Source organism: Giraffa tippelskirchi, chromosome 14 (genome assembly GCF_054371585.1).
Source record: "Giraffa tippelskirchi isolate mGirTip1 chromosome 14, T2T-mGirTip1v1.2.pri, whole genome shotgun sequence".
In the NCBI taxonomy this organism is placed as follows: domain Eukaryota; kingdom Metazoa; phylum Chordata; class Mammalia; order Artiodactyla; family Giraffidae; genus Giraffa; species Giraffa tippelskirchi.
Genome location: NC_137288.1, coordinates 52,630,852 through 52,652,007, shown reverse-complemented (window position 1 = coordinate 52,652,007; position 21,156 = coordinate 52,630,852). Strand labels below are relative to the sequence as shown.

General features: G+C 41.1%; 1 protein-coding gene across 11 annotated transcripts in view; it reads right to left on the bottom strand.

Annotated features, from left to right (window-relative positions):
• PTPRM (protein tyrosine phosphatase receptor type M) overlaps positions 1 to 21,156 on the bottom strand; it is a 649,319-nt gene that overhangs the window by 380,629 nt on the left and 247,534 nt on the right. For all 11 annotated transcript variants that reach the window (XM_081561596.1, XM_081561601.1, XM_081561595.1 and 8 more), the window contains exon 4: positions 12,540 to 12,618. In XM_081561596.1, coding sequence (XP_081417722.1) covers positions 12,540 to 12,618 — 79 coding nt within the window. The remainder of the gene's footprint in view (positions 1 to 12,539; positions 12,619 to 21,156) is intronic.

Sequence of the window (21,156 nt, the reverse complement as noted above, 5' to 3'; positions counted from 1 at the left end):
CCAGCCTGCACCCCAGTGCCAATGTGTCTCCGGATCACATCTTTCAAAGAATGGTCCACCACTCCTGGGCACCCAAAGATGATATATAGCACTAACGTTAGCATGTGAAAAACATAATTAGGGGTCTTCTCTTAGTGGTCCAGTAGATAGGACCTCGCCTTCCAATGCAGGGGTTGGGGGTTCAATCCTTGTTTGGAGAGCTAAAATCCTCTCTGCCAAAAAACCAGAACATAAAAACAACAGAAGCACTATTGTAACAAATTCAATAAAGACTTAAAAAAACACAATTAGGAGTGAAAATGAATTACTATCCAACAACAAAGAAAAATGTAGTTTAATACCAATAACACAGAGGAAACCCCCATTACTCATTTGAAGACCAGCAGTAACTGTGACAATGCGTTCATGAAGCCTGGCATGCAAAATGTCCTCAGTAATTTCTAACACAGCAGTATAACTGTGGGTCATTGTCTCTAATACTATGATATTCACTTAGAAGCCTATAAACTCTTTCTCATTAACTTAATCAAATTCCCCTTAGTCAAGAACAGCACAAGTCTATGGTTTTTAAAGATCTGTGCAAAAAGTCCTTGCATCAAGTTTCTTTTTCGAACTCTTCATTCCCAAGAAGCTGAAAGACCCATTGTTTTCAGAAAGTGGCAAAAGGTAACGCTTTTTGGAGCATTTCACGGGGCAGAAACTTTTCCATTGATGACTCACATGTTCTCTGAAGAACGTTTTTTTCCATCATTTTACTTGTGGGTACTTAGCCAGTGAGAGCCAAACATGGAGTGGAAACTTGGGTCTCTCCAGTTCCAAACCTCAGGCGCTGCCCACTAGGCAACACTGATTTGTGACTAGGTGAATGCCTTTCCTGGGCTCTGCATTGCACCAGGTATGGCTCCCGGTCTGACTGTTGGAATTCAAGCTCCTTTCAAGGCCCCTCTCTGGTGCTGTTCTTTCCATAAAGCTTGCATGGATTCCCTCAGCTTGCTGTCAGACCTCTGCACCATCACTTGTCCTCTGTCAGGACATCTCACTGGTGTTACCCTCTCCTGCCCATCTCCTGGCCTCCTACCTCTTCCTCTGGCTGCAGGTCACTCCCACACACTGGCTTCCTAACACAAAGTGTTGGGTGTGTAGCCATCTTTCATGACCACTTGGGCAGTGTCCCCCACCTGGTTAAACCCAGGGTCCCTCCAGAGTCTGTGCTGAAGGGCTGCTAATTATTTTGAGTATCACCTTGGATATATCCCCAGATAGTTAAGCTACTAAAAATTGAAAATTTTACTCTCTTGGGATAAACCATAATGCAAAAGAACATCAACAAAGAACATACACATGTGTATAAGTGAGTCCTTCTGCTGTACAGCAGACTGGCACGACATTGTAAATCAACTATATTTCTATTTAAAAAGACATAAAGGTACTGATAATATATATTCTTATTTGCAATGTATGAGACAGCCCACACCATGGTCAGTGCTAAAAATATGTTTACTACCTTGCATGAAAAAACTCACCATTATTAAATTTGCCTTTCTTTGATTACTGATGAAAAAAGTCTCCCTTAAAAAATCCACTGCAAAATGTCCACGTGCTGCTCATGCTTGTCTTAGACTTTGGCTTCCTACCCTGCACCCCACCTGTGATCCTTCTCCTTTTCTCCCTCCCTACCCTCCAAGGCTGCCAGCATTCTCAAAACCCTTCTTGTTTTCCTTATGCTCTATGATTGAGCTCCCTCAGCTTCTCTTACCCAGAAGGGCTCATCCAGGTTTTGTGGGGCCCCAGAGCTCTGCACCCTCCTCTCCCCTAGGGAGGCAGGAATGCAAAGAAGGTCTTTCTTCCCAGAGGGACCTTTCCCCTCTAGATCTGCAGCCTTTCAAAGGCTCCCACACTTTCTAACTGGCACACAGGGAAAGCTAAAATACATTTAGTTTGCAGCATCAAGAATAAGTTTCCCACAGACTAAGATCATTTACAGAAAATGAATTTCAATCTTGAAATTTTAAGTCCATTCTTTATCAGGCATGTGAGGATCGTTATTTTCAAAGAGCAAGGGTGGGCCACGTATTGTTTTCCCTTTTTCTAATGTTACGTCCTGCTTCTGAACTGCTGAAAACTAGCATACTTTATTTGTATCCAAATCCAAACTGCCTCCTGAAATGACTTACCTAGATCATCTTCATTTACATATCCCTCCTACCAATAGGAACTAAAATATTAAAAGACGTCCAATGTATTTAAAATCAATTCCATTCTTTTTCCTAAGATTTTTGATTTAAATAATTTTTTACCTTTAGAAAACACTTTCGATAATAAACATTAAAATTAAAGAAATAATATATTTTTAATTTAAATTAAAAACCTGAATTTAGAATTTCCTAACTACTTTGTTTCTTAATTATATATAAATTTACCTCTAAGAAGCAGCTTTGGAAATAGGCATGCTTTTCTGCAGTATCTATCATGTGATTCTTTTTGAGCCCATGGACTGTAGCCTGCCAGGCTCTTCTGTTCATGGGGTTTTTCAGGTAAAAATACTGGTGTGTGCCATTTCCTTCTCCAAGGGATCTTCCCAGGATGGAACCCACATCTCCTGTGCCTCCTGCATTGCAGGCAAATTCTTTTACCTGCTGAGCCATCGGGAAAATCTGCACACTTTATGATTTTTAAATGGAAAGCATTTGGTAACCTGTGGCGGAGACACCTGTCTGCAGACCTAAGCTTGGGCCTTCTGAGAGAGGCTGGTAAATACCCACTTTGATCCACTAAGGCTCACAGTAACTCCAGGAATGTTCCTACAGATTGCTTATTTGTACTAAGTAAGGAGGCAGATGAAAATCAAATCATGAGAACAGATACAAATGGGGGGTGATCATCAGAAGGGGGGAAATGAAGATGAAACAAAAAATCCTACTGGAACAACAACAACAGAAGCTTCTAGTACCTGGCAGTTACGTTATTTATGGGCGGCTCTGAGGTCTGTTGGGAGTTCCCAGTTCTGCATAAAGCTATTTGAGCAGGCCTTGGCCATTAAATAAATTACATCCTCTAACTTAGTCTATTGGTATCTATTACTTTTTTGTGACTACTGTGCACTTTTGAAAAAAATTTAACAAGATTTTGTGAATATTTTCCTTGTTAAATATTCACCTAAAACTATTAGAAAAAGTTGTAGTTCACAATCAGGGATAGTGTCACCCCTAGAGGGACATCTGATGATATCTGGGACATTTTTGTTTGTCATAACAGGGGTAGGGGAGGTGGCAGGGCAGATGCTGCTGGAACCCAGTGTGCAGAGGTCAGCAATGGTGTTAATATTCTACAATGCACAAGACAGCCTCCATAGAAAGGAATTACCCATCCTAATGTCAATGATGTCAAGGTCATGAAATCCTTACATATATACGGGCTTCCTAGGTGCACAGTGGTAAAAAAAAAAAAAAAAAAATCCACCTGCAATGCAGGAGACTAGAGACCTGGGTTTGATCCCTGGGTTGGGAAGATTCCCTGGAGGAGAGCATAGCTACTCACTCCAGTATTCTTGCATGGGAAATTCCATGGACAGAGGAGGCTGGCAGGCTCCATGGGGTCGCAAAGAGTACACACACACGCGCACACACACACACACACACACACACACGTATAGATCATATGAACATAAAAAAGTTAACTGGAACATTCCTTTACTTTGGACCTCTGAGTTTCTTAAACATAATGCCAAGACACAAGAGTTCATAATTAAATCCTCATGTAGACTTTTTGTTTTTTCCTTAGGGTGAATTTTTAGAAATCAAATTACTAAGACAAAATGAAGCACTTTTAAAAGACTTTAGACACAAATTGCTGAACTGCTTTCCTTCAAGTGTATAACAAGCTGCATTTCTACCAGCAGGGTATGTGATGCTTTTTTTAAACACCCCTCAAAAATGCTAAGTATTAATTTCTGTATTCTTTCTAAAGAATTTGATTAAATATATGTGCTCTGCTTCATCAGCTTACCTAACAATAATAAAGAACAGGAATATCAGAACTGTCACTGGGTCTGCCATAGGTCTGTCCATGCACGGTAAAGCTGCCCTGGAAGGCTGCTTTCCTAAGGGCCCTGTTTCTAGCAGTGGCTACTGAACCAAAGAGAAAGACATAGAAAAGCTGATTTATCAATACAGTTTTCTAATTATATTAGGAGTTCTTTTAGGTTATAACTTATATTTTTAATTTGCTGGCCAAAGATATGACTGTGTGATATTATTTCTTTATCTTCGTTCTTATTAAGACATGCTTCTCAGAATGGGGCTTATCCTTTCTCCTTTAGAAAGGATCTGATGTTCAATATGGCTTTCTCAAAGACTCCAGGGCTTATTATCTGCACAATAAGGTTAGCGTCTAAGGAACTGATACCTTTGCTCGAACTGTATTTGGGTGGGGGAGGGGGGTGCCTCTGGACCAATGGCTCAGTGGTAAAGAATCCACCTGCCAATGTAGAAGTAGGAGACATGAGTTCAATCCCTGGGTCTGGAAGATCTCTCGGAGGAGGAAATAGCAGCTCACTCCAGAATTCTTGCCTGAAAAATCCTATGGTCAGAGGAGTCTGGCGGTTACAGTCCTTGGGGTCAACAAAGGGTTGGACGCAACTGAGCAACTGATCAAACACATACTTCTTTGGGATGGACTGGCTGTCTTTGGTTTGGGCAACAATGTTTCTTGCTTGAGAAGACTTCCAGAAAAAAAAAAAAATCATCTGGCTAAAATAATAAAGCCATACCTCAGATGGAAACCAGATGAAGACAGAAAAACCTACCAAGCATAAACCGTTTTATAAGCAAATTATCATTTTCAATTAAGAGAATTAATTGACATGAATAGAAGATAGTAACTCATCCATCAGGATAAATAAGACAAAGGGACTGTGGAATTCTTTGTTTCAGATCAGTTTCTTCCAAGATCAGGAAGGTTAAGATGTCTACTAATGGCATTTGTAAGGTTTTTCAATAAACATTAAAGGCATAGATAATCTTTCCAGAGGTTTAAGATGCCTGGATTCTCCCTGCCTAGTGCTGTAAAGTCTACAAAATATTTTCGGTTGGGAAGTGATTGAAGGCTAATACTATTTTAAGGTCGGAATTTCAGCATATGGGCTTCCCTTGTGGCTTAGATAGTAAAGAATCTGTCTGCAAAGCAGGAGAGCCAGGTTTGATCCCCGGGTCGGGAAGATCCCCTGGAGAAGGGCATGACTACCCACTCCAGTATTCTTGCCTGGAGAATTCCGTGGACAGAGGAGCCTGGAGAGCTTCAGTCCTTGGGGTGGCAAAGAGTCAGACAGGACTGAGCGACTAAAACTTTCACTTCACTTTCAGCGTATATATGTTCAAGCTCAGGCTCTCACTGCCTTTGAATAGATGCAAAAGTTCCTAAACTGAAGCCTTAGTGGATTTTTTTTTCAATTTGCAAAACTGGGATTTTTTTAAAAGTACGTATTTCATAGGGTTGGGGTAAAGATCAAAGAAGATGCTGCCAGGAGAAGACGCTCTGTGTGCCTGGTACTTAGCCTCAAAAATGTTCATTATTATTTAAAATAACTGATCACTGGAAACTGGAAAAGATCCCAAGAAAAAGAGGTCTACAGCCAGAAAAATTTCAGTTCCACGCTGAGCTGCGTGCTCTGAACCTTGCCAAACCACCTTAATTGGAACGCAGGTAGAGCACCACTAGAGTGGAAAATTCCAATCTAGCCCACACTCAAAACGAAAAATTCTCTTTTTCTCTCTAAATTTATAGGCCCATTTGTCTCCTGGGTACCCTTTCAAAATGCTATGCCAGGTTTCCTCTAAAATCTGCAAGAGTTCTAAAAACTAAATATCTTCCATGAATAGTAAAAGGTTTTTGAGTACAACTCTATTTTTTTTTTCATTTCTGACATATTTTGTTGCTTCTTACTAAGAAAACAACTTTTTAAAGAATAGAGGTTTTCAGGTATTAATTGATCTCACATCTATCAGCCTCTGATTCCAAAGCCAGGAGTTATCATTGACCAGGATGCAAACCTTTCTGTAGATGTCTCGTATCATTGATTCTTCAAAGCCTGCCACCAAATGCTAACAACAAAATCAGAGAATGGTAATTTGCAAGATCAAAGTGCAAACTGAAATGGACAACGGGCAGACTGTGTCCTGACCCCTTTGTCTTTTCATTTACATTTTAATGTAATGGCAAAGGCTGAGATGGGCTGGGGCCATGCCCGCCTGCCAGAATGCACAGTCAACACTTCTATTTGTGCAGCACATCATCACAAACAAAAGAGCCAACTTCTGCTAAAGAGAACACCCAGTACTATCTGAAAACAATCTATTTTGCAAACTTTTTATTAACTTTTAAAACAGGAACTGCTAAATTATCCCATCTAAGAAACCAATCAGTATTTCTACTTAGAGTTACAATCTGCAGTTAATTCATTCTAGTGGGCCAATCAGAATTCAGGCATAATAACATCTAACATTTACTGAGGTCTTAGAAATGTGCTAAGCACTATTCAAAATTCATTATGTACATTAACTCATTTAATCCTTACATTTACCCTTTGAGGAAAGCATTATTATTATTATTATTATTATTACCCCCACTACATGAGCAAGGTAATAGGGTCACAGAGGCCAAGTAACTCTTGTGAGCAGAAAGCTCTTAACAAACATGTTTAAAGACAAAGCTAGTTTTGTTGTGCTTGTAAGGTAAGAATAGATCTTTTTGCAAGACAATTTTATTTATTTGGCTGTGCCAAGTCTTATTATTTGCAGCATGGGGGAATTAGTTCCCCAACCAGGAATCAAACCCAGGTCCCCTGCATTGGAGTCTTACCCACTGAACCAACAGTGCAGTCCCGTAAGAATTGATCTTAATGGAATAATTTGTCAAGTGGAAAAACAGACTCAACATTCTTATCACAGAAAAATAAGTGAGCCACTATGTAAAGATAACTTTTATTAGTCACTGTATATTGAAGAAAAATGATAGTCCATTGGAGAAAAACCCAAGCTAACTTCCCACCTTTAAAATGCAACAATAGTTCTGAGTTCTGTGCATTTCTCAAACAATGCCTTTATTGGATCTGCCTTTATTCAACAAACATAATTCAGAAAATAGTTCCAATTTTTTAATTTGTCACTGTTATTCTTATTTTAATCACACTGTTTAATGTCTTCATAAAAATCTAAATTTGAAAGTAGGAAATGTTTGAGTATGCAAATAAATATGATTGAAAAATTAATTTTGTTTTATAAAATAAGAATAAATTTGAATCAAGAATGCCATATTATCAACTCAGCATTTCTTAAGTGTTTAAAGAAATTGCTGACTTACTTCATACTGTGAAGTAGTAATACAGAAATGTCTTAGATTTTGCATTCATTTTATCCAATATATGACACATAGGTTTATGAGGGGTTTTGCAATCTTTTCCATTATTACTTGTTAAAATTGGCAGAACAATAATGAGGCATGATTCTGTATAATTTTTAGACTTCACAATTGAAGGAATCATATATGCAAATATCTTTCTATTTAAGGTGTTATATGACAACAAATAACTAAGAATGTACACTATAAGCCAAAATTGAAAAAGACATAGGTATCCCATTGTTCACTGCAGCACTATTTACAATAGCTAGCTAGAACATGGAAGCAAACTAGATGTCCATCGACAGATGAATGGATAACGAAGTTGTGGTACATATACACAATGGAATATCACTCAGCCATAAAAAGGAACACATTTGAGTCAGTTCTAATGAGGTGGATGAACCTAGAGACTATTATACAGAGTGAAGTAAGTCAGAAAGAAAAAGATAAATATTGTATACTAACATATATATACACAATCTAGAAAAATGGTACTGAAGAATTTATTTTCAGGGCAGCAATGGAGACACAGACATAGTGAACAGACTTATGGACATGGGCAGAGGGGAGAAGAGTGTGAGATGTATGGAGAGAGCAACATGGAAACATACATTACATTTGTAAGATAGACAGCCAACGGGAATTTGCTGTATGGCTCAGGAAACTCAAACAAGGGCTCTATATCAACCTAGAGGGGTGGGATGGGGAGGGAGAGGGGAGGGAGACTCAAAAGGGAGGGGATATATGTATACCTACGGCTGATTCATGTTGAGGTTTGACAGAAAACAACAAAATTCTGTAAAGCGATTATCCTTCAATTAAAAAATAAATTAATTTTTAAAAAAAGATTGTACACTATAACCCAGTGAGATTCATCCTAGGAGTGCTAGGTTGATTTAACATCCCCAAATCAATCAATATAATAATAAAAGACACCAATAGACTAAAACACAAAAACTATAACATAATCTGATAGTTAATGGAGTTCAGGAAATGCTACCGAAAACATGGCGCCTTGGTACACCAAATATATTAAGCTGAAGGAGTCTGAGAAAACAGCAGAAGCAAGGAGGTCACTCTGACCTTTCCTTCCCTTCTCTCTTGAAACAGGTCCATAAACCCTTGCGTGACAGATGCCCTCCCAGTGCCCAGAGGAAAGGAGCTCCTTATCTCTAGGACAAAGGTGGAAAAGAAAGTGAACACACACGTCTTGCTGGGTCTTCCTCAGCTTACCACACTCACAGTATTGTTTTTACCATACCACATTCCTCCATGAACATCCACTCTTCATGAAAACCCGTATAAACGTACTCAGGTCTGTTTGTGTAGGTCTCCATTTCCTTACGAGGCTCCCATGTCACATAAAACATACAGGAAGTATATCTATATGCTTTTCTCCCATTTATCTGTCTGGCCAGTTTAATTTTCAGACCCTGTCAGCGACCCTAGGAGGGCCAAGGAAAACTTTCTCCTCTCTTATATAGGTAAAGGAAAAGCATTGGCTAAAATCCAACAGCCTTTCATGACTGATTTTTAAATAACACCCAACAAAGTAGGAATATAAGAGAAAGACCTTCCTGATAATGAGCATCTATGAAAAACCCAAACCCACAGCTAACATCACATTTCATGGTGAAAGGCTGGAAATTTCCCTCCAAAGACATGAACACAACAATGATGTCTGTTCTCTCCACTTGTACTGAGCACTGTTCAGGAGGTTCCAGCCACAGCAAGTAGGCAGGAAAATGAATAAAAGGCACCCAGATTGAACAATAGAATATAAAACTAAACCTAAAGATCATGGGTCTTGAAAATTCTAAGGATCCACAGAAAACAATTAACGCTTATAATAAGTAAATTCAACAGGGTCTCGGGATATGAGGTCAATGTACAAAAATCAGCTGTGTTTCTATACACTTGTAATGAACAATCTAATAATGAAACTAAGAAAGCAATTCCATTTATTTGTTGTTGCTTTTCAGTTACCAAGTGGAGTTTCATGAACTGGAGCATACTAGGCTCCTTTAGAGTAGTATCAAAATGAACACATAGGAATACATTTAATGAGAGAAGTTCAGTTTGTACCTTGAAGACTGCAAACACTAATGAAGGAAATATTAGAAGGCCCAAGTAAAAGGAAAAACATCCCATGTTCCCATACAACTTTGAGAGGATGAATGGAATGATATGTGATGTTAAAATGCTGCATAGCTTATAAAATATAAAAATACATACCAGCACCACAAAGTAATAATAATAATAATACCCACATATGCTTAAGTTATGACCTGCTTAAAAACAGGAGACAATATTATGAAGCTGAAAAAACTGCTTCTTCAGTTTCTCCTACCAGGATTATTGAACCAAATTCAAAATATACCTTTAGCGAGCACACCAAATACAGAAATTATCTATTTTCACCAGAAGTGGTGTGAAGCTACTGCACAGTCATCTCCACATTTCAAAACGATCTGGCATCTTACTGTCACTACGTGAAAATCAATTTTATGAGCAACTGTATACCCTTAACAGAACAGCTACTTTTAAAAAACTGTCGTAATGCCTGCTCATAAACCTATATGAATCCAAACAGGAGCCTTTAGAGTGAAGTAAATAAAGTTCAGCAGTTTTACATCTTTGGGGAAAGCAGAATTTTGGATATGAAATATTTATGCTCCTTCACGATGTAAATTTAATGAGCCTCAGCATTTCAAAATAATTGATTATTATTTAGAAACCCTGACAGGAAACCCCCTAGAATACAAACTATAAAGCTTTCCATTTTAAGACCAAACGATTGCCTTCTTTAAAATCTTTATTTGCATGTTTTCCCCATAAACTTAGCAATTCAGGAGAAGATAACGACAGAAAGGCCATCATCAAGACCGTTTAAAGCTCACAGTTCAACACACCGTTGTAGCATCCATCACCTCGGGACCCAGGCTGTTTTGCGATTCTGTATCTCCTAACAGCAGTTTGTAGAGCCAATTAGGTATCAGCACCGGTATTCTCCAAAGGAGAGACAAAAACACCATTTCTGTGGCTGCAGGCAGCTGGTCTTGGGAAGAATGCACCGAACTGTGGGAGACGCATTTCAGGAAGGCTCTGATGGAACGGGAAGCATTAAGTCTTTGTCTCCTACCGAAGGCAGTGACTAGAATCCTGCCCGATGGGTGGGGATCCACTTCAGGAGCTGTTCTGTTGGCCAGCGGCCTCTGCACCTGTGCCCAGGGCAACAGAGACACCTGCCGGGTGGCGAGGTTTGCTCCAGGAAGCGGCTGGGCACACAGTAGGTCCGTCTGACTTCTCTTCTGGCGAGAGGTGAATCAGAGGCCCTGAACGTTCATGCGCCTGAGAGGATCTCAGGGCATGTTTCCAAGCCTGAGGCTGTGACTCTGAGCGTTTGGCCAAATTCCAACTCAGGTAATTATATTCTGCTTCTTGAATTTGCCTTGCTGTTCCCATTAGGGACAGCGCTGTTCTTTTTTTTTCCTGCCTTTTCAGAAAAAAGGGACCGAAATTCTTGTTGAATTCGCTAGTATTGCTGACAGAAGAAAAGGCCAAGCACCGAGTTACAATAGGAACGTCCTGACTGGGTAATGAACAAGATGATTGCTGAGCTTGAACCTGGACACCAGATAAAGATCTCAGACCCTTTGGGGTGGAATCAAACAACAGTGTCATGATAGCCCAGCGGATATCAGCCACCCACGCTTGCCTGTGACTACCATGTGGAGTAATCACTGGGGCATGTCTCAGCCCACGCAGTAAAAGCTAGACATTCCTGCAAGTGTTTTTATTTCTAGTATCAGCATAGCTATAACCACACTCCCATGGATTTGGCTGGGGACCTTTAGCAGAAAGGGTGGCGCTAGCAGCAAAGAACCTGCCTGCCAATGTAGGAGACATAAGAGACGCAGGTTTAATCCCTGGGTTGGGAAGATCCCCTGGAGAAGGGCATGGCAACCCACTCCAGTATTATTGCCTGGGAAATCTCATGGACAGAGGAGCCTGGCAGGCTACAGTCCACAGGGTCACACAGAGTCAGACACGACTGAAGCAATTTAGCACACATGCATGCTTCAGCAGAGATTCAGAATGGTCTGAATGAGCCAATTTCTCTTTAAAGCCAGGGACCCTAAAAACAAAGCAGGCCACCATCTCTGAGATGATCAAAGATGTAATATCAACAATATCAACCTGGGGCAAGGATATGGGCAACTCAAACATCCATGCACTGCTGGTGGGTGTGTAGCTGGGCAGACACCTTTCATACCAATTCGGCAGCATCTCATAAAACTAAGTTTCTACCTGACATCTCAGCAACTCTGCCTGTAAGAATACACCTCGCCAGGTCCTCACAAACTGCAGGCAGAGGCATGCATGTGCACACACACACACACGGGTGTGTACTGCAGCCATGTCTGTCATAGAGAAAAACTGGGCCTTAGAGGGAACTAAATATTCATAAAGGAACACAAAAATACAATGTAGTATACTTATATGATGCAATCTCATGGGCTGACCTAAAAACATAATGTTATGAGGGGAAAAAAAGAAGAGAGTGATTTGTACCATTCAATGCCACTCAGAATTTACAAAGGCAGGATTTCCCCGGTGGTCCAGTGGCTAAGACTCCACATTCCCACTGCAAAGGGTGCAGGTTCGATTCCTGGTCCAGGAACTAAGATCCCACATGCTGTGAGGCATGGCCCCCAAAAAAGAATTTATAAAAGGCAAACATGACTGACTTTTTCTGAACACATAATGATTATGGGAAGCTCTGTACACACACATACACACACATGTGCACCAAGCACACACAGACACACAGATTTGCAGAGATTTGGTTGCTCAGCTCCCAACATTCTATTCTGAGGTTGGATACTTGAACATACCAAAGTATTCCCATAGTCCCCATTCCTTATTTTCACTTTCAAGGCACTTAGTCATTTTTCACTTACAGTGCATCACACATGACACATGTATGTGAACTTCTGGCCTAGCACGGCACTGCCTACAGGTCCATCAGGGACTCTCTAGACAGGACAAACTTCCCTTCAGGTTTTAGCACTTTCTCCCATCCATAACATAAATACACCCCCAACCATGTCCCTGAAGGATTAAAAGTTGAAGCAACTTACTACATGGATGTCCTAACACCTTCACTTCATCAATAGCGAGGTAACCTTGATGTCCAGAAGTTATGACTTCAAAAATCACCTGGAAGATTAAGAAAGGTTTTCATTATTCATCCATTTTATCAACTTTGACCTAATATTTCCTATAGATGAGATACCTCATTTCAACCATTCGTTCATGTTTCCCACAGACATCATTGAATGTCTAGTAATCCTACAGTCAAATGGTCTAGGTTCTAAAACTGCAAAAACAACTAAGACTAAAACTCAGTTTTTTGGGAGGTGAATGTGGGGAGCAGACAGTACTGCAATCAAGGTCTCACCCCATAAAGGTGAGGGGGAACTCTGGGGAGGAACCAACACTCAAAAGACAGAGGTTGAGTCGTCTTCCAGAGGTGATATTAAGATTTAAATTGCTTTAAGATAATATATTTTCTGGGCTTTCCCCATGGCTCAGAAGTAAAGAACCTGCATGCAATGCAGGAGCTGCAGGAGACGGGTTCTATCTCTGGGTGGGGAAGATCCCCTGGAGAAGGGAACGGACATCCACTCCAGTATTCTTGCCTAGAGAATCCCATGGACAGAAGAGCCTGGTGGGCCTCAGTCCATAGGGTTGCAAAGAGTCAGACACAACTGAAGTGACTTATTATGCATGCATGCATGCAACATATCTTCTGGTCAACTTCTTTGAGGGGACTCTATGGACCAGATGGAACCACATGGGGTTTTAGGTTTTATACAACTAATACATGCAATTAAAATGTTTAAAGTACTATGAAAGAAGAGAACAGGATACTAGGAGGACATACTCCAGAGGACCTTCCATGAGGAAGTGGTGTTTGAGCTGAGAGCTGTGGGTGAACGAGCCAAAGGTGAGAAGAGTGTAAGGTATCTTCCAGGAAATGTGCAAAGGCCTTGAGGTGGACATGACCATGACCATAAAGAGGGAAACTGGGACCTACAGCTCTAAAGGTCAGCTGTGACCAGGCTCAGGGGCTCCACTCATAGAGCAATTGCAGGAAACGCACCATATCAGAAATGCAGAGAAGGGCTATGCTGGCTGAAGTTCAGATGGTAGAGTATGAATTGTGAGGAAAATGATATAAAAATCTTGTGAGGAAGGCTTTACAACTGTTTGATCCTGGGAGAAGCAGGGCAACATGCTCTGAGTTCCTCAAGATGAAAAACATTTTGACATGGTGGACTCAGAGAAGTTGAGGCTAAAGGAGAAAAAAGAACCACTGAACAAAGTTTTCAATTTTCCAAACATGACTGTCTAAAGCTCTCCATTGTCAGGCTAGTGTTAATGCTAACAGGTCCACATGACATTATTACCTCCATTCTACACAGCAGGAACCCATGTCACCAGGGAGACCACATGAAGAGGACCATTCTTAATGCAAAACCCAGCAGTTCTACCGTTCGAGAAATGAACTTTTTTATTCATATAAAAACCTGCGCATGAATGTTTATAGAAGCTTTCTTCATGATAACCAGAAGTCAGAAACAGTCCAGATGCCGTTCAAATGGCAAATGATTAAACTGAGAGTGGCATGTCCATGGTTACTAGTCAGCACTAAAAAGGGACAATTTTTTTTTTTTAATGGGAGGATAATTGCTTTACAATGTTGTGTTGGTTTCTACCATACACGAATGTGAATCAGCCATAAGAATACATATGTCCCCTCCCTCTTGAGCCTCCCTGCCACCTCCCATCGCATCCCAACCCTCTAGGTCATCACAGAGCACGGGCTTGAGCTCCCCATGTTATACAGCAACTTCGCACCAGCTGTCTGTTTCATTCATGGCAGTGTATGTGTCTCAGTGCTACTGTCTCGGTTTGTCCCACTCGCTGCTTCCCCTGCTGTGTCCACAAGTCTGGTCTCTATGTCTGCATTTCTACTGCTGCCCTGCAAACAGGTTCATCAGTACCATTTTTCTAGTTTCCATATATATGCATTATTATATAATATCTGTTTTTCTCTTTCTGACTTACTTCTGTATTAACAGCCTCTAGGTTCACCCACCTCACTAGAATTGACTCAAATTCAAGGAACTAACTACTGATACAACCAATGACTGGATGAATCTCCAGAGAACTGCGTTGAGTGAAAAAGCCCATCACAAAAGATTACACGCAATATGATTCCATTTACGTAACAACGTGTAATGCCAGCATTTTAGAAATGGAGGCCAGGTGAGTGGTTGCCGGGGCTCAGGGATGGAGGGAGAAGGAGCAGGAGCTCAGTTCACTTCAGTTGCTCAGTCGTGTCTGACTCTTTGCAACTCCATGGAAGGAGCAGGAAAGACAGGGCAAAGTCTTAACCACTGGACTGCAAGTGTGCATGCCTGCTCAGTTGCTCAGTCCTGTCCAACTCTTTGCAACCCCATGAACTGTAGTACACCAGGCTCCTCTGTCCATGGAATTCTCCAGGCAAGAATACTGGAATGGGTTGTCATTTCCTCCTCCAAGGGATCTTTCTGACCCAGGGATTGAACCCGTGTCCCCCGAGTCTCCATCATTGCAGGCAGATTATTTACCGCTGTGTCACTTGAGAAGCCAGGGAAGTCCTTAAACAAGTTTCTTAAAAGCATATTTAAGCATGCCCTGAAAAGCTTTTCTTGTCATGAACCCTTGCTATCTGGCAAGTATTCCATTTTGTACTTTTTTCTAGCCAGTGCTCCTGCCAAGAAAGCTTCAGAAGCAGAAACAGTTTTGTCTCTTTTTTTTCAAACACGGGTCCACTCAATCAAAAGACAAATATTGCTGTACAGAAATATAACACACATATGAAGGGGTGGGGGTGGATCACAGGAGTGTCTGAAGATGCCTGCAGCAGAGCCAGAAAGATGGAAGTCAGGGGAAACTAACACAAGACCATAGACAGCACCACCGGAAAGCGAAAAAAACAGGTGTAAAAATTGATGTGGGATGTGGCCATGCTTATTTTTATCAAACAGGACAGAATCTATTAGAAATCTTTATTAGAAGTGAGACTTGAGTCTCTTAAGGGAACCACACCATTTTTTTTCTTGATAAAAAAATCAATAATTCAAAAAACATTTATTTACCATTTATATCCATGTCCCAGGCACCTTTTGTATGTATTATCTAATTTTTCTCAGTCAACCTATCCACTGGAGTGAATATTATACCTCAGTAGGTACAGAACAGACTCAGTAAAGTTACGTGATTTTTCTGAGGTCACATACTCAGGGTGTAATTCCAGGTCTATTCTACTTCCAAGTCTGAACTTTTTTCATGTGACTTGACTGCCTAACTTAGCAGGTATGAGAGACCATATGTAGAATAAATACACATATGTATGCATATACACATATAATATACAACCATGCATACACACACACACGCGTGTGTGTGCTCAGTCGCTTCAGTCATGTCTGACTCTTTGCAGCCCCATGGACTGTAGCCCACCAGGCTCCTCTGTCAATGGGATTTTCCAGTCCAGGCAAGAATACTGAAGTAGGTTGTCATTTCCTCCTCCAGGTGATCTTCCCCACCCAGGGACCGAGCTTGCATCTCTTATGTGTCCTGCATTGGCAGACAGGTTCTTTACCACTAGTGCCACCTGGGAAGCCCATACACATATATACATACACATAAATATATATATATACACACACACACACACACACATATACACACACACACATATATATATAACTTTTAATGCATAAATGTATATATGTTCTAAATTCTTTATTTTTAGATTGAAGTAAGAATGTAGCCATCTATTTGACCTAGAAATATAGCTGCAAGGGCCAAACTATACGACACAGTTTTAACGACACAAACTTTAAGACAAGGGTCAGCAAACTATAGCAAATGGACCAAATCTGCCCCTAATCTTTTGTTGTCTGGCCCACAAACTATGGATGGTTTTATAGTTTTCACTGGTAGGAAGAACTCAAAAGAAGATTTTGTGATACACGAGAAATGTGTGTGTGTCTGTGTTTGTGCTTAGTCACTCAGGTGTATCTGACTCTTTGTGACCCCAGGGACCCTAACCTGCCAGGTTCTTCTGTCCATGGAATTCTCCAGGCAAGAATCCTGGAGTGTGTTGCTATTTTCTTCTCCAGGGGATCTTCCTGACCCAGGGATCGAATCCAGGTCTCCTGCATTGGCAGGCAGATTCTTTACTGTCTGAGCCACCAGGGAAGCCCAACATGAGTATATGAAACTCAAATTTCCATGTCTGCAAATTAAGCTTTATTGGAAAGCAGTCACACCCATTCATTTATGGATTATCTATGGTGACTCTCACAATCTCAGCACCGTGGAGTTGCTGCCACAGAGACCATCTGGCTTGAAAAGCCTGAAATATTTACTATCCGGCCTCCTGCCTTAAGAGGAAAACCTTCCTGCTTGGCTCACCAGCAGCTGCCATTACTCTGGATAACAAGAAAGCATACGTCAATAGCAATAGTTTGTCTCAGCAAGTTCAGTATGCTTTGCACATGCTGGGGGGGCCTTGTACTCCTCTAGCAATGGCAGGGAGAAAGCCCTTTCCTGGGCTGACTTGTTTCAACTCTATTACAGGGGTGTGTGTTTTAAATGCCCACATTACCTTGCAGTGATCATTACCAAATTTTTAAAGCATAAAACAAAACCATAGAAATTAATTACTTGATAGACCTCAAAACACTGTCTTAAAAATTAAACTAAAAATGAAAGAGGGCTTCCTTGGTGGTGCAATGGTTAAGAATCTGCCATGCAGGGGATACCAGTTTGATCCCTGGTCCAGGAAGATTCCACATGCTGCAGAGCAGCTAAGCCCGGGTGCCACACTACTGATTCTGTGCTCTGGAGACAGTGCTCTGCAACAAGAGACGCCACCACAATGAGAAGCCTGCACAGGACAGCTAGACAGTAGCTCACACTTGCTGCAATTAGGGAAAGCCCACACGCAGCAACAAAGAGGCCGTGCAGCCAAAAAATAACTAAAAAAAGAAGAAGAAAATTTTTAGAAAAAGAAAGAAAACCCCACTCATTTAGAAGGCAAATCCTCTATAAAGATGCCAAACTATGAAGAATTTATAACAAAAATTTCATATTCGAGTCTCTCACATCTCATTCTACACAAAGTCCTTTGGCATTCACTAGATAGCAGCTAAATGTTTGTGTTTTTACTGATACACATGCATTTTTAGGATAAATGCCTTTGCCCTCCAGCCTAACCTAAGCTATGATTATTTGAAAGGTTGAAAGCTGAAGCAGGGGGTGGGTATGATGGAATCACAGAGTCAAACTGCATTATTCTGGAATAATTTTGTCGCCATACACTATTTAATCTTACATCACCTTTTTTGGGCGGGAGGCAGGGAATCTGATTTAACAGAAAATACAATGAATCCCCAGCATTTGCTGATTCTGAATTTGAATTTGACTGCTCCGTAATTTATTTGAAACCCCAAAATCAATCCTCGCAAAGCGTTCTTGGTCATTTGAGAACAAGGACGGAGCAGCAAACACGAGAGTCACCGGACACACATGGCCCAGCAGAGGCTGGAGAAAAAAGGGGCTCTGTCTTCTAGCTTCCCCTCTCCTGCCACTAACAACTGTCCTCATCCGAGGCGAAATGCTCTACGTTTTTCACCTTTTCAAGCCTTTTACTGGCGATGCTGCTGTGTAAGACGGCCCCCAGCTCAGCACTAAAGTGCTGTCTGGTTGTTGCCAAGCACACAAGGCTGTGATGTGTCTTACAGAGAAAACACATATGTTAAATAAATAAACTTCCTTCAGGCCTGAGCTAGTGCTCTTGGCCACGTTCAATGACAGGAATCAATGACATACATTAAATAAGGACCTTGACAGAAGCACACATAAACCAAGGTTATGCCTTGACCGGTCGATGAAAATCTCATGGCCAGAGGCTCTCGTGGTGGGACTGACGCCCTGTTCCCCACAGAAGCAGTGGTGCAGTGTTTACTAATTCAGCACTCACGGTGATGTTTAGGACAAAACTGCAGGAGTGTCTTTGGATTCACACCTAGGCCTACTTCTATCAAAGTACTTGGCTGCTGGAAGGATTCGATACTCATTTCTGCTGCTGGTTCCCAGATGTTATTGGCAGTGGTGGGAAGTAAAGACATGTAGACTAGACAGAACCCATAGACATTCTATCACTCAACACATAACATCTCTGGGGGACAAGATGTTGTACCCCCGGCATCTCTGGAGCCTTGGGGGAAGCTGCTGACTTTCAGTTAGGAAGGAACCGGTTACACCACTGACTAATGAGTGCTGTTTTGTTCGCTCATGAAGACTCATCCTGGATCTGAGTTGGCCAAACAGGAGATGGGAAGAGGTTTAACCCTGTAGCATCTCTGGTGCTCCTTGCTTCGGTGAGGAGTAAAATTAGCTTTCCACACTGCCACTTCCCCAGGCCACATGTGAGCAAAGCAAAGGCCTTAGGTTACAACACAAACACTCTCCATGGAAGATGGGCTGGTAGAAGCCATCTGTCAGTCCCTAGGACAAAGGGGCTCCCATGGCATCTGTCTGTCCTCCCACACAGAGCCTCATGGCCCCTTTCTGATTTTGGTTTAAATAAAAAGCTAAGGTATATCACATTGAGGACTGAATTTCAAGCGATGAATTTGGAGGGGGGCACTATTCAGTCCATAGTGGAAGTTCAGTTCAGTTCAGTTCAGTTCAGTCGCTCAGTCATGTCTGACTCTTTGCGACCCCATGAACCGCAGCACACCAGGCCTCCCTGTCCATCACCAACTCCCGGAGTTTACCCAAACTCATGTCCATTGAGTCGGTGATGCCATCCAACCACCTCATCCTCTGTCGTCCCCTTCTCCTCCTGCCCTCAATCTTTCCCAGAATCAGGGTCTTTTCAAATGAGTTAGCTCTTCTCAGTCAGCATCAGGTGGCCAAAGTATTAGAGTTTCAGCCTCAACATCAGTGGAAGTTAAGACATGATTATTCCTGAGGATGGGCTATTAATATGAAAGGGGCAGAGGCTGGGAGAGGGGCTAGTCTTTGGAGGAGCTGAGCATGTTCAATTTCTTAATATGGGTCATGACTTCATGAGAATATTTAATTTGCAAACATTTATCAAAATACATATGTATTACTTATGCATTTTTCTTTACATACTTAATTCAATAAAAATGTAAAATATTTGCCCACATCAGACATTAATAAAAAAAAATCTTGACATTCCCCTCAAAGGCTAAGTATATCATATTCACAAAAACTGCTACTTTTTTTTCCAAATAAGTTAAATAAAAAACTAAAACTAAAACATCCACAGGAAAAGAAAAGTTTTTGTGATAATGAAGAGCCAAAGCAAAACCACAAATGATACAACTTTAGAAAATCAGGAAAAAAGAACCGAGACCTTAGTTAAGACGCACATATTGAAGTCAAGTTAAAACCTACTTTCTCTAGGTTAAAAACATTCAAAGGACAAGCTTCACAGTGGAGCTGATTATTGGTGCTTTGTTATATCACTCAGGACATTCTGAAATGAGGCCATGTCTTTTTCTACCAATCAACACTAATTTCTTCAATTTTCTTGTGTTTTCCCTTTCTCTTTTGAAAAGAGGAAATGTTCTTTTCTAATCTTTTCTACTCATGGCTCAAATGTCCATTCTACAAAATGGGATATGTAAGCAAATTAAGGCATAGGAAAGTGACAAGGAAAAGTAATGAGAAGCTAGAAGCGATAGACCTCAGAGAAATGGAAGAGGTTCACCCAGAAGGACCTGTCCTTGATCATCAAATAACAAGTATAAACTGGGAAGGAAACTCAGAGATATGCAAGTTTTTCACAATAAATGGATAAAACATCATCTTTGAAGATATGAAACTGTCATGTGAATCCCTCTGCTTCCTAAATGCAGCTCTGTGTCTGTAGTAAAGTGACAGCCTCATACGTCCTCACTGATTTCTTCAAACTCATCTCTTTTTAGCACAAAATGCAGGGGGCAGGGTACCTGATTAGAACAGCTTTCCTGCCTGAGACAGGGTTTCATTTCACTGCCATATCTAATTTCCTGTGTCCTCCCAGATGGACAAAGCAAGCTGACTGTCTTGCACTTGGTACAAAGTGATTCAATGGACTCACACTTGGAGTAAGGACCATAAGCTAAGGAATTAATAGAGTCAGGGAGCCTTCTCTTCTTCCATGAGTACATATCAGGATTCCCCAAGTGTACGTCAGGAAACAATGAGACTCAAGAGATGTTCTGCTAAAGCCCAGATGGATGTCCACATTTCACCCCAGTATATGCACCTGCCACATGTCACCCATGGGCTCTGAAATGCCTTGTGATATAGGATGCATACAATTTCCCTTAAATCAGTGCTTCTTTCCATCTGGTTGACCAGTGCCTTTGAACCTTCCTTGAAATGCAGTTTGGAAAACACTTACCCATGCAGACCATAGACACTGTCTATCACTTTGGTGACAAATGTCCCTATAGCCAAGTTATGGTTTTTCTAGTAAGTCATGTATGGATGTGAGAGTTGGACCATAAAGAAAGCTGAGCACTGAAGAACTGATGCTTTCAAATTGTGGTGCTAGAGAAGACTCTTGAGAGTCCCTTGGACTGCAGGGAGACCAAATCAGTCAATCCTATAGGA